Consider the following 12,989-nt stretch of genomic DNA (forward strand, 5'->3'; position numbering starts at 1 on the left):
CCACTATCAGAGCAACATGGGCTCTCATAACACCTGACAAGTGCCACAGACTGATCGACTTCATGCCATGCCACATTGCTGCTGTAATCCAGGCCAAAGGAGCCCCAACTAAATATTGAGTACTGTACATGCTCATACTTTTCATGTTTCAGTTGGCCAACATTTCTAAAAATCCTTTTTTTCCATTGGTCTTAATTGATATTCTAATTTTCCAAGATACTGAATTTGGGACTTTCATTGGTTGTCAAGTTATAATCATCAAAATTAAAAGAAATAAACATTTGAAATGCATCAGTCTGTGTGTAATGAATGAATCTAATATACAAGTTTCACTTTTTGAATGGAATTACTAAAATAAATCAACTTTGTCATGATATTCTAATGTTATGACCAGCACCTGTATTTTCATTGTTTTTAAAATGTAGGTGTAAGGTAATACATTTTATCATTTTATTGACACCTCCTATTGAAATTTAGGACAGATCAACTGTACGTACAAAACAAAATGTAAAGCACAGCTTATTTTTTGCAGACACAGTGTTGTGCCGGGTTCTTACAGGGACAGATCTACCATCGGAGCATCTGGGTGGGCCTGTGACTTTCAATAAACCACCTCCCGATGATGATGATGATGATGATGAACGCATGCTGAATACAACTATAAATACCAAAGGGACTAGATTTGTAGAGGTCTATTGGGAGTTCCTTGGTCTTCATGGCTTGTTTTTTGTGAATTGTGTGACCTTATATACACAGGCGTGCGTCTAGCTGAACAATGTCCATTCAATTCAGTTTGTCACCGGCGGGCTCCAATCAAGTTCCAGACACGTCACAAGGAGAATTCAAGTAAACAGGGTGTACCTGACCACAATCTGGAGCGCCACAGCCAAGGGTTTAAATACTTATATAAATGAGAGATTTCTGTTTTTGATTTTTAACATATTTGCAAACATTTCTTAAAACATGTTCACTTTGTCATTAAAGATTGCAGAGTGTAGACTGATGGGCAAAAATGGCAACACTCAAAGGTAAAGCAACATTCTTTACACCTCCCAGCCATTGTAACTGTAACTTTACTTACGACCATGACATTTTATTTGTCTTTAAAGGTGCACCCTATTGCAATCTAATGAAGACTTCCAGGGTGACTAATCTCTAAATCATAACCTCACCCACTTTGTCCTAGAAACTTCTTACTATAGCTTTTAAGTAAATGTAAGGTTTTTAAGTTTGTCTTTCCCTGATATCATTTGATTTTTCTCCCTTCATATTCTTTTATCTGCGGTGGGCTGGCGCCCTGCCTAGGGTTTGTTTCCTGCCTTGCGCTCTGTGTTGGCGATGATTGGCTCCAGCAGACCCCAGTGACCCTGTAGTTAGGATATAGCGGGTTGGATAATGTATGGATAGATATTCTTTTATGTCTGTACATCACTGCAAAAGTTCAGTAGGGCACAAAATGGCTGCCGTCGCATTATCCAGATGAATGCTACACTTTGGTGGTGGAAGAAGTGGGCCCCCTTCTCCATGCAAAGCACAATATAAATGCAATGTCTTCCAAAGAATAATTTGAATGTAATTCTGGATGTTACAACTTTTGTTACAATAAACACACTACAGGTCTTTCAAGTGAAACTAAAAACAAGACACTTTAACACACACTTACCTATTTTATTTTTATGCATAACTGTCTACATTCCAGTTCGGAATCAAATCGATTTCCAGAGCCTCCGCACCCTCCATACCAGAACTGAGCACATGAATTTGCGGTAGAGTCGTAGTACCATTTCACCACGTAGCTTCGGCAGTTGCCTTGATGTAATACTTCAGTGCATCTTTTATCTGTCATTTGGAAATGTTTGAAGATTAGATACCACGTGACTTTGCAATCTCTTTAATTCATCCTATTCCAGTGATTGCTTTTGATGACATTGACGGAGGGAGTTGGAGACATGAAAAGAGACGTCTACGATTGTGGCTTTGCTCCATAGCACTTGCAACAGCCACTTCATAGTGCTCTGCATTTTATATCCTGAGCCCCTCTGTCATGTGATGGCTGTGGAGTAAGCAAAGAGCAGAGGCAGAGGCAGAGCCCAAGCCCACTCCTGACACTGCCTTAATTGTTCAGATTCTTATTGTGCACCAAATAATGTCTCCTCTCTCTGTGTACTCTATTGTGTACACCTTGAATTCTTGAGTAAAATGGCTTCGATCGTTTCCATAAAAGTTAAAATGCTTTAGGCTAAATTAATAATTGGATAGCATAATAGTCAAGGAATACGCCTTAGATATTTAATGACAAGACCACTCAAGACCATACCATCTAAACAGCATCAGTCCATGAAAATGAAATTCTCTTGGCGGTCGCAGTCATTTCGTTGTTTTGGGACAGTGTATACAATTAAGTCTACTTAATAATTAACCTGAAAGGTTACAAATAAGCACATGGTGGTGTAGCTTAACTTAAACGTGCATAAAATTAAATTGCTGATATTTTTACAATGCACATAAATGTTTCCATTATTAAAAACAGTATACCATTTTAATAAGCTACATAAAATAAGGCGGTGATACAGTAGAGTCATACTCATACCTAAGGATAGCGTTTCCAGGGATAATGTTGGTGGTTGCGTCACTGGAGCAGCAGTGGCCAGTGGTCTTCCTCTGGTTCTCCCTGAATGAGCAGCAGTTGCTGATGTTGTTCTGCCTGATGGAGGTCTTGGAAGGATTGTTGGGATTGTGTTCTCAAAAATGACTTCACTTGCACTTTCCTTTATAGTCAAGTGGTTATCTAGACCTGGCTGCACAGTGTAATTAGAGACATTTTAATTATGACTTAAAATACAATAAAAGGAGAGGTCAACTTAAGGTGCTTGTTTTGTGTTCTGGAGGTATAGTTAGTAGTCTACTAATTTTGAGTGATCTTAAACTTCTCAGGAAGAATATTATGCTGTAAAAATTCCTAAATACAGCTTCCATCAACAAAATAGGCAAAATGAAAACACTGCACTACTTCTGACAAATTAGCCCTCACTTCCAAAATACGGTGTTCCCCCTTTAACAACACACACATACAAGAGACTTCTGAGTTTGCACAGAACATCTAAATCTGGATGTTACAAACCCGTTGCACCTCTAGCACATCGATATCTTTGTTTTCTCATCAAATGTGGTTTACAGCCTATATATTCCTAACTGTAAATTCCTTTTAGAGAGATTGCTCATATGGGCATCTTTTCATTCCTGATAAACAAGTACCACCTATTGGAACTTACTTTAAAGTTCAAAATATTGGTTAAAGGATTTTGTAATGATTTTACTTACTATATAGATTTCCTGGCTGTCACCTTCTTCCTTGTTATTTTCATCTACATTATCTTGTGTCACAAAGTGAATGTCTGGACTGGCGGTAACTCCCGGAGGAAGTAGAGAGTCATGAAAAGGACTTAAAAGGTCACCATCTTCTGTTCTACAAATTCTGCTGAGAAGTTTGCTCTCCAGGGCTGCAAGTTAACACATTCCTCATGTGAATGGTGAGGTACATCTCAAACATTGCATAGAAATGCTCCCCTTTTCCTCCACTTCAAACTTTGCTGACACAAACTACCTCTTCACTTGTATTTAAAAAAGATGAAAACAAAACTTCAAATTCTTACCTGGCAGAGTCATAAAGTCATCAATCAGATAAACATGCTCATCATCAGGATCAGATGCAATTATGTGCATTTCCCTTTGGAAGTTGATGAACTCCGGGTCACTCTTGTTCAGTATTCCAATAACAAACATTTCAATGTTAATGGCATGAGCCTCTCGCACAGCCACTTCAAGTTTCACAGCATCTCGCTCATCTGCTTGACCATCTGTTATAACAATTGCTACTTTTCTTACTCCTGGCCGTGATACCTCAAAGATTTGATTAGCTGCCTTGATGGCGCTGCCTGTGTAGGTGCCTTCTCCAAGATATGGCATCTTACGCACAGCTGCTTTAACATCCTCTTGGTTCGAGTGCTGTTGAAGACTGACTACAGTTATGTGAATGTGGCTGTACAGAACCACACCTACACGTGTTCCTGCACGACTAACAGAAACTCGATCTATTAGGGCATTCACAAAGTCTTTCATAATATCAAAATTCTCAGGTCCAACACTTTCTGAGCTATCAATGACAAAGACAAGTTCAAGTGGGCTCTCGATGCATTTAACACCACACCCTGCAATGGAAAGAAAACATAATTACAATGATAAAGAGGACAATATCAAGCTAACAAGGTGAAGATGTGTTTGAGAAACAGTAAACACCCAAAACATCCTGATCACCATCATTTATTATCCAATAGACTTTTTCTCTTTTGCTCCTAATGAGTATTCTTAGAACGATGACTACTATGATAATATTTAGAGCTATCTTAAGCCAATGTTGCTGAATATGACTGTTCAGCAAACTGGATCATATGGACATGATTGGTTTAACAATACCTCTATGTATTTAACCAAATGCATTAGTCTAAAGAATTACTTTTTTAAATAAAGGTGTACAGGTTATTTAGTCGATGCCTTTACCATAACAAACTTTACCCTAGCAAAAACTAGGGTACATGCAACACATGCCACACACGTGAAGAAATGCTGCCTTGTGGGAGTAACTTCAAAAGTAATGCTGCTTTTAGTAATCAATAAACTTTCTAGAAAGTGCACTAAACAGAAAAAAAACTATAAATGAAATGTTTGTTGTGACCATCCTTTGTCTTCTCTTAGGTCCACTGCCTGTCACTCAAGGTTCTCATGTGGCCAGTTATTCTAAGCTTCCTGAAAGACCTGTTATGGTCCACTGCAGACTTTGGTTGTCATATTTACTTCTACCTCTCCAAGTAATCCCAGACTGGCTCAGTGATTGCCGCATTGCCGGCAGTAAGTCGAGCCCGTTTCCAGTGAGAGTTGGACTCCGCCAGGGCTGCCCTTTGTCACCGATTCTGTTCATAACTTTTATGGACAGAATTTCTAGGCGCAAATAGGGTGTTGAAGGGGTCCGGTTTGGTGGACTCTGGATTGGGTCACTGCTTTTTGCAGATGATGTTGTCCTGTTTGCTTCATCAGGCCGTGATCTTCAGCTCTCTCGCAGCTGAGTGTGAAGCGGCTGGGATGAGAATCAGCACCTCCAAATCCGAAAGCATGGTCCTCAGCCGGAAAAGGGTGGAGTGCCCTCTCAGGGTTGGGGGAGAGATCCTGCCCCAAGTGGAGGAGTTCAAGTATCTCGGGGTCTTGTTCACGAGTGAGGGAAGAATGGACCGTGAGATCGACAGGCGGATCGGTGCGGCATCCGCAGTGATGCGGGCTCTGCATCGGTCTGTCGTGGTGAAAAAGGAGCTGAGCCGTAAGGCAAAGCTCTCAATTTACCAGTCGATCTACGCTCCTACCCTCACCTATGGTCATGAGCTATGGGTAGTGACCGAAAGAACGAGATCGCGAATACAAGCGGCTGAAATGAGTTTCCTCCGCAGGGTGTCTGGGCTTTCCCTTAAAGATAGGGTGAGAAGCTCAGTCATCCGGGAGGGGCTCAGAGTAGAGCCGCTGCTCCTCCGCATCGAGAGGAGTCAGATGAGGTGGCTCGGGCATCTGATCAGGATGCCTCCTGGGCGCCTCCCTGGTGAGGTGTTCCGGGCACTTCCAACCGGGAGGAGGCCCCGGGGAAGACCCAGGACACGCTGGAGGGACTATGTCTCCCGGCTGGCCTGGGAACGCTTGGGATTCTCCCGGAAGAGCTGGAAGAAGTGGCCGGGGAGAGGGAAGTCTGGGCCTCTCTGCTTAAGCTGCTACCCCTGCGACCCGACCTCGGATAAGCGGAAGAGGATGGATGGATGGATGGATGGCTCAGTGATGTTGAGAATGGGGCTCCGAGGTGGCCATACCATCTGTAGCAGAATTCCCTGTTTTTCTTTTAGCTGCAGATAGTTTTTTTATGATTTTGGTCATGTGTTTGGGGTCATGCTGCAGACTGAAGTTGGGACCGATCAGACGCCTCTCTGATAGTATTACATGCTGGATCAGAATCTGCTTGTACTTCTTAGCAGTGATAGGTCTACAGATTTTGATCAAATTATTTGAGGAAATACGGCCCCAAATCTGCAGGGAACCTCCACTGTGCTTCACTATTGCCTGCAGACATTATTCCATCTACCGTCATCCAGCCTTTCAGCAGATGAACTTCTTTCTGTTAGAACCAAAAATGTCAAATTTTCACTAAACAGTCCAGAACACCTGCTGCTATTTTTGTCTGCAGATGAGTCATTTGGCTTTACTCTTCCACCCCAGAGGAATGGCTTTTTGGTCACAGCTCTCCCTTGAAGACTTCTGTTAAGATTTCACCATACCGTCAATGATTGTACCAGGGTCCCAGTGTTTTCTGCCATTTTGGAGCTGATGGCGGTGCTAACCATCTGAATTCAAAGGAAAGTAAGCTTGATGTATTTTTCCCTTGCTTCACTCAGTTTCCATGACCAACAACAGTGTTTTTGGTCTTCAGCTTTGCCCATTTGTTTGGGCTTCTGAATAAGAGCTGGAGTAACACATCTGGAAACACATGCCTGCCACAATATTACTGCTTGGGAGAGACTTGACGATGACCACAGTCATGCATGTGTGCTAAAGGGTTGCCTTCCAGGCTCACCTAAGGTACAGTATGTGGTACCAACCTGGTACAAGAGGTGGCAAAGTCACCAACAGTCTTGTGTCCTTTTTCCCCCACAGCCTTGAGAAATCTCCCCTGAGGGCAAAGAAGCCAATGAAGCCCCACCCCTTATGACACACCCAGTATAAAAGGAAGATACTCCAAGAAAGTGGTGTCTCATTTCGGACTTGACCATCATAGCAAATACTTTGAGAAAAGCGCAGAAAGTGTGATCAGACAGAGCACGGATTAAAGGGAATTGTCCCTAGCAGAGAGCGCCTGCCAGAGCATATTTTTCATTCATTTTCTCATTTTTTGTTGGAATTAAATAGACTTTTGCCCTGCCTCATCATTCACTCTGCTACAGCACCTTGTGTCTTGTTGCTATGCCTTGGTGTAAGATTTGTAGATTAAACTGTTACATCTACTACAGCCTTGCCTTTTTAGTGTGGTTGTCCCTTGATCGATTGTACTCCATCTACACAGCTGTTTCTCTTTCAGTTAATCACTTTGGTTCAACCTTCACATTGATCACTACCACCTATTTAATATATTTCTTTAATCAAGCGGTGGCGGCAGTGGTAGCGCTGCTGCCTCGCAGTTAGGAGACCCGGGTTCGCTTCCCGGGTCCTCCCTGCGTGGAGTTGCATGTTCTCCCGTGTCTGCGTGGGTTTCCTCCGGGCGCTCCGGTTTCCTCCCACAGTCCAAAGACATGCAGGTTAGGTGGACTGGTGATTCTAAATTGTCCCAAGTGTGTGCTTTGTATGTGGGTGTGTTTGTGTGTGTCCTGCGGTGGGTTGGCACCCTGCCCAGGATTGGTTCGTGCCTTGTGCCCTGTGTTGGCTGGGATTGGCTCCAGCAGACCCCCGTGACCCTGTATCTGGATTCAGCGGGTTAGAAGATGGATGGATGTTTAATCAAGCACTAGGCTATATGCCAGCAAAGATCTCACGTTTTCTAACTAAAAAGTCATCAATTAACATATTTAAGCATATTCAGATCTCTGAACTGATGTGACGGGCAGCCTTGGCCATTACCCAGCCAGGATGCCAGCAAAAAGAAAAGACGAGTGTGGAGGGAATCTCCAAGGCAATACCTCCCCTGGGTCACTAGAGGGCAGCCCTCCTGGGCAGCTATGGCACCACAGATTCACACGGTCATGAGGAGGTGAGAGCTGGAAACACCGTAGAGGACTTGGAGTTGGTACAGTCCTGTTGGATTCTGAGGGGGCCGCCAGGGGGAGCTGCAAAGACCTACAATGGACTTCCACCACACCTGGGAGTGATTCCAGGTAATACTAATGAGCCGCCTGGAGCACTCACAGGAACAGAATTAAAGGAGCCACTTCACTCCATTTGAGGAGCCAGAGTCGGGAGGAGGTGGATGAATCTTGCTGAAGAGGAGTGGAGGTGGAAGGACTGGCAAAAAAAAAGAAACTTTCTCATACACTCAGTATGCTGCTGCTGGATTATGTGAATTTCCCCTTGGGATTAATAAAGTATCTATCTATCTACACTCAGATATGGGCATGGATATTTGAGGAGTAAAGTGCAAGACAATAATTATATTTTCATATTATGTACATTAAAGAACCATCAACAACAAATCAAATCAAATTGATAATATATTGAAGAATTACTATAAAAGTAAAGTTGAATAAATCGGACTCTACAGCTGCATGAATAAATTTGGTTAGCGGAAATAGCTCAAAAGTTGGTAGAAATCTACATTTTGTACCTAATACTTATATGCAAAATTTGGTTGAACTAAGCGTTCTCAGGTTATCATGTTTACATACAGACAGACACACAGACATAATTACAAAAATTGTATTTCTGGATTCAGGGAGGTCTAAAACATTGAGATTCATCAAAATCTCGAAGTCGAATTTTTGGACAATTACAATACTTTCCCCATACTTTGTATGCAAGAAATCAAAAATGTGCCTAGAGATCAACAAATAAATATCAATGACTGGGAAATGAAAAGAAAAATAAGAATCATCCATAGAAGGCTTACGTCAAAATACTAAGAGGAATGAAAAAAAGTATGAATTACCAACATTCAAAATACAAAGGATAAAGTCCTGAAGCTGTTTAATATCCATTACCCTAATACTTAACAAACAATAGTTTTTGAGTTTTTGAATCAAATATTGAATGTCTTAAATTATGGTTACATAATGCTGTTGTATCTATCACCGAACATCACTGGACATATTGATATAAACAATATGGCCAAAATCAAGAGAAGGAAATCGCAAAAGTTGCAAGATAATATTACAAGAATCAATAAATATGAAGAAACTAGCTTAAAATTTAAAAAACTGATAGCACTGATACTTAAATTAATAATAATAATCTAGGCATCTAGAAATTGGAAGCTATCATTCAAATATGACCAACAGTTTTAGGTAAAATACGAGACATTTGCACTTTATTTACTTCCAATGCTAAATGGCAATGTAAGAGCAGAGTAAATTAAGGTGGGAGAGACTCAGAAATAGAGCAACATTTTAGAAAACATAAGCAGTCCCAGGGTATGAAATAAAGCAGTGGCACTACATGTGATGAATGATAACTGGGAGAAATTCTGCTGGTGAGGGAAAACTCCTTCTGCAGCATAGAATGAGGAAGAGAGAATGAGTGATCCTTTAAGAATATCTCAGGTGAGGAGTTAGAAGTGGTAGACAGTTGCCAGGAATGCATTAAGTATTTGTTTCAAATATTTGCCTATTCTTTTTTTTTAATGATTCTTTATGTTTTGACATCACCTTGGTGATATCACCTTATTATTTTGAGTACAAATAAACAATGAAAACGGATTTTGAGTTTACAGTAGCCCTTTGGTTACTGATCATACATCTAATGTAGCAGCCTTCACAAACAATTCTAATGTTTTTCCTCCTAAGTCCCCAAAAAAGACCTTACTTGACTTGATCTCTGTCACTCTAAGTTTAAAGACTGTCTTAGAGGACTTGCCTTTCAGTTCTCTTCAAACACAAGAATATATAGAGAAAAACTGGAGGCTTTATGAGGGAACACAAAATACATGGACTAAAGATTTGAGGAGCTGAGTCAGCCATTAAAATGTACACTATACTTTTGCCGTCTCCACTGGATTTCCACCTAAACTCGTGCTATAAAGGTCTGGCTGGAGAAGTAATACTTTGGGTCTTTTAAAAAATGGCGGAAGAGAAAATAAACAGTGGTTCTTTATAGCAGTTAACTTGAAATATACCTGAGGGTAAAAATCACACAAGCCTATCTGACATCAGACGGAATGGCACTTGTGCACAACATTAAATGAAGGAAAACAATATGAAACGGTGTAGAGGAAACAGTTTGATGCGTGTGGTGAAATGGTTCAGAGAGCTGGTAGAAGGTCTGTAGATAGAACAGATCTGACGAAAACATCAGAGGCAATTATTAAAGAGAAACTGGAGAAAGAAAAACAGGAAAAGGAAACTTGTAGGACATTTATGAGGGCGTCAGTTGTTTCTACATGTTAGTAACCTTCAACATGAAAATTGATCCATACTTGTCAAGATGGATTGATTGACTTGGAAAAGCATAAGTGCTCAGTAGAGACTAGATAATAACAAGGATCCCATACTGAAAATTAAATGGCAAATGGAAAAACTGACTTCCTTAGTAAAATGTGTCACACACATGCTCATGAGAGACAATATACTTGTATTTCCCCACCGGATCAGGGGTTGGCGCTGCCTTCTCTTTCTCCTTTTCCCCTGCAGACCTACAGAAGAACCAGCATCTTATGTCCTCTTCTGGTCCTCAGAAGTCTTCACATACCACCTCCTCATGACTTCACTCATCTATTACATCATTTCCTGTATGTCACACACATAGACACACATATATATATATACTGTATGTATATATATATACATACAGTACAGGCCAAAAGTTTGCACACACCTCCTCATTCAATGTGTTTTCTTTATTTTCATGACCATTTACATTGGTAGATTCTCACTGAAGGCATCAAAACTATGAATGAACACATGTGGAGTTATGTACTTAACAAAAAAAGGTGAAATAACTGAAAACATGTTTTATATTCTAGTTTCTTCTAAATAGCCACCCTTTGCTCTGATTACTTTTTTACTCTCTCTTGGCATTCTCTCGATGAGCTTCAACAGGTAGTCACCTGAAATGGTTTTCCAACAGTCTTGAAGGAGTTCCCAGAGGTGTTTAGCACTTGTTGGCCCATCACGAGAATGCCAAGAGTGTGCAAAGCAGTAATCAGAGCAAAGGGTGGCTATTTTGAAGAAACTAGAATATAAAACATGTTTTCAGTTATTTCACCTTTTTTGTTAAGTACATAACTCCACATGTGTTCATTCATAGTTTTGATGCCTTCAGTGAGAATCTACCAATGTAAATGGTCATGAAAATAAAGAAAACACATTGAATGAGGAGGTGTGTTCAAACTTTTGGCCTGTACTGTATATATATATATATATATATATATATATATATATATATATATATATATATATATATATATATATATAGCAGCCAGTTTGTAACAAGCCACCGTTCTGTTTAGAGCTCATGTTTGTAAAGACCTATCAATTTCAACTGCTGATTTCAAATATACGTTGTGGATCCTCAAACCTTTTCTTTTGTCTTTGTGATTATTTTACAAATGAAGAATAAAAAGATGAAGAATTTGGTACTTTTTTTGGAAACACTGCTTTTCTTTCTGCATACCATTTTCAGTTGAAAGCCGAAGTTAGACAGGACTATGCGGGAGAGCTGGGGTTATGTGGGTTCATGAGAAGAGAGGCATGGGATGAGGGAATCCAGAACGAGATGAGTAAAGCAAATCACAAAAAGGCAGACAGAATAAAGGTGTTAAAAGTTACTAGAAGTGCAGGGGGAAAATGGGCTACGAAGATGAGTGACAACAAAGGGTTGCGTAAAAGGGAAAGAAGCAAGGGGATGTGCCAAGGAAGGTTTAGAAGAATGAGAGACAAAGAGATATAGGCAGGATCACACGTGCCAACTGAAATCTAGATAAGTGAAAAGTAGCAGAGGCACAGCGAGGAAAAGAGAACGTGGAAAGAGCTGAGATAGTCAATATGGATACTGAAGTCCATATGCCAGGACTCCGCATTTCTGAAATCTGTACTTTTTGTAATTTGTTGCAATCAGGTAACACATTGAAGAAAAATAATTGAACTTACCACACATTTTTCGGATTAATTTAATAATTTCATTAACCTGCCACGAAACAAAAAAAAAAAAAACATCATGGACATCAACAAATTTGAAGGGGATGAAACATCAGTCTCTCATTACTAACCATATATTTTAATATAATAATCTTAAATACACTAACTTAAATATCACTTGACATACAATTTTATCATTTACTAGCCAAAGTAACCAGCCTTGTCCACGCATGTCTGTATAATTTGTAAGGTAAACACACAAATATTTGTGTGTATTTTAAAATGTTGACCATTTTGGCATTGCTATCTGAAATGCAAGTGTCACATCCTTAAGCTACACTACCTCTCTTGTAATTCTCCATTTCACTGCTCTATCATGTAACTATTCTTAGAATTATGAGCACACTTATCATCATCATTGTATTATCATCTTAGGGAGTTTCTTGTTCTGGTATGAAAACGTCCTCCTATCATTATTTATCATGCGTCCTCATATGAAAAATGAGAGAGTTATAATGGTAGTAGGTACAGAGCTTTCCTCCTAATGTTTCAATCACACTAATGCTTCCTTAAAGACAATATATTTTTTTTAATATTTTTTGGTACACATATTGAGTAATAATACTTTTACTGCTGCTGACCTGAGAACACAGCACATACATAGGAAAAGCTGAAAGTCAAATCACTCATCATCATCAGCTTGGCACGATACCACCCCGTTTCTTGATGGAACTTTTAAAAGGCCTTAAAGTGTAGATTTTAAATTTTATGCATGCAGAATGTCATTAAATTCGACTCAGCTGTTTTCAAGTGATGCATTTTTGTTTCCAACCTATATTATAAGTTGGAATGACAGCAGCCTATAAGAAAAAAATTTGTGAAAACTACTTCAGCTATTTTTACATCATTGGTAAACAAACAGGATTATTAGATCATTGGGCTGAAATAAGATCCTTTGTGTGCAAATCGGATAAATCACATGAAACGAAGCCAAAAAAGGATTTTATGATTGAATTTATATAGGAGAGTTCCATAAGGGTATAGAAGTGCACAGTAATATTTAATAGTCCAGATTGCCACTGCAAAGTCTGATTTTAGGAAAAGAAGTCAATCGCTCTTCAAACGATG

The 12,989-nt window shown here is 39.9% G+C and overlaps 1 protein-coding gene across 1 annotated transcript in view; it reads right to left on the bottom strand.

Moving 5' to 3' along the window:
* LOC120515662 (collagen alpha-1(XXVIII) chain-like) overlaps nt 1-12,989 on the bottom strand; it is a 179,248-nt gene that overhangs the window by 3,236 nt on the left and 163,023 nt on the right. Inside the window, exons 31-35 of the mRNA XM_039736875.1 lie at nt 11,874-11,910; nt 3,654-4,208; nt 3,322-3,500; nt 2,591-2,798; nt 1,664-1,839 (exon numbers count right to left, since the gene is read on the bottom strand). Of these exons, the coding sequence (XP_039592809.1) occupies nt 1,664-1,839; nt 2,591-2,798; nt 3,322-3,500; nt 3,654-4,208; nt 11,874-11,910 (1,155 nt within the window). The remainder of the gene's footprint in view (nt 1-1,663; nt 1,840-2,590; nt 2,799-3,321; nt 3,501-3,653; nt 4,209-11,873; nt 11,911-12,989) is intronic.

This window comes from Polypterus senegalus, chromosome 15, assembly GCF_016835505.1.
Source record: "Polypterus senegalus isolate Bchr_013 chromosome 15, ASM1683550v1, whole genome shotgun sequence".
In the NCBI taxonomy this organism is placed as follows: Eukaryota; Metazoa; Chordata; class Cladistia; order Polypteriformes; family Polypteridae; genus Polypterus; species Polypterus senegalus.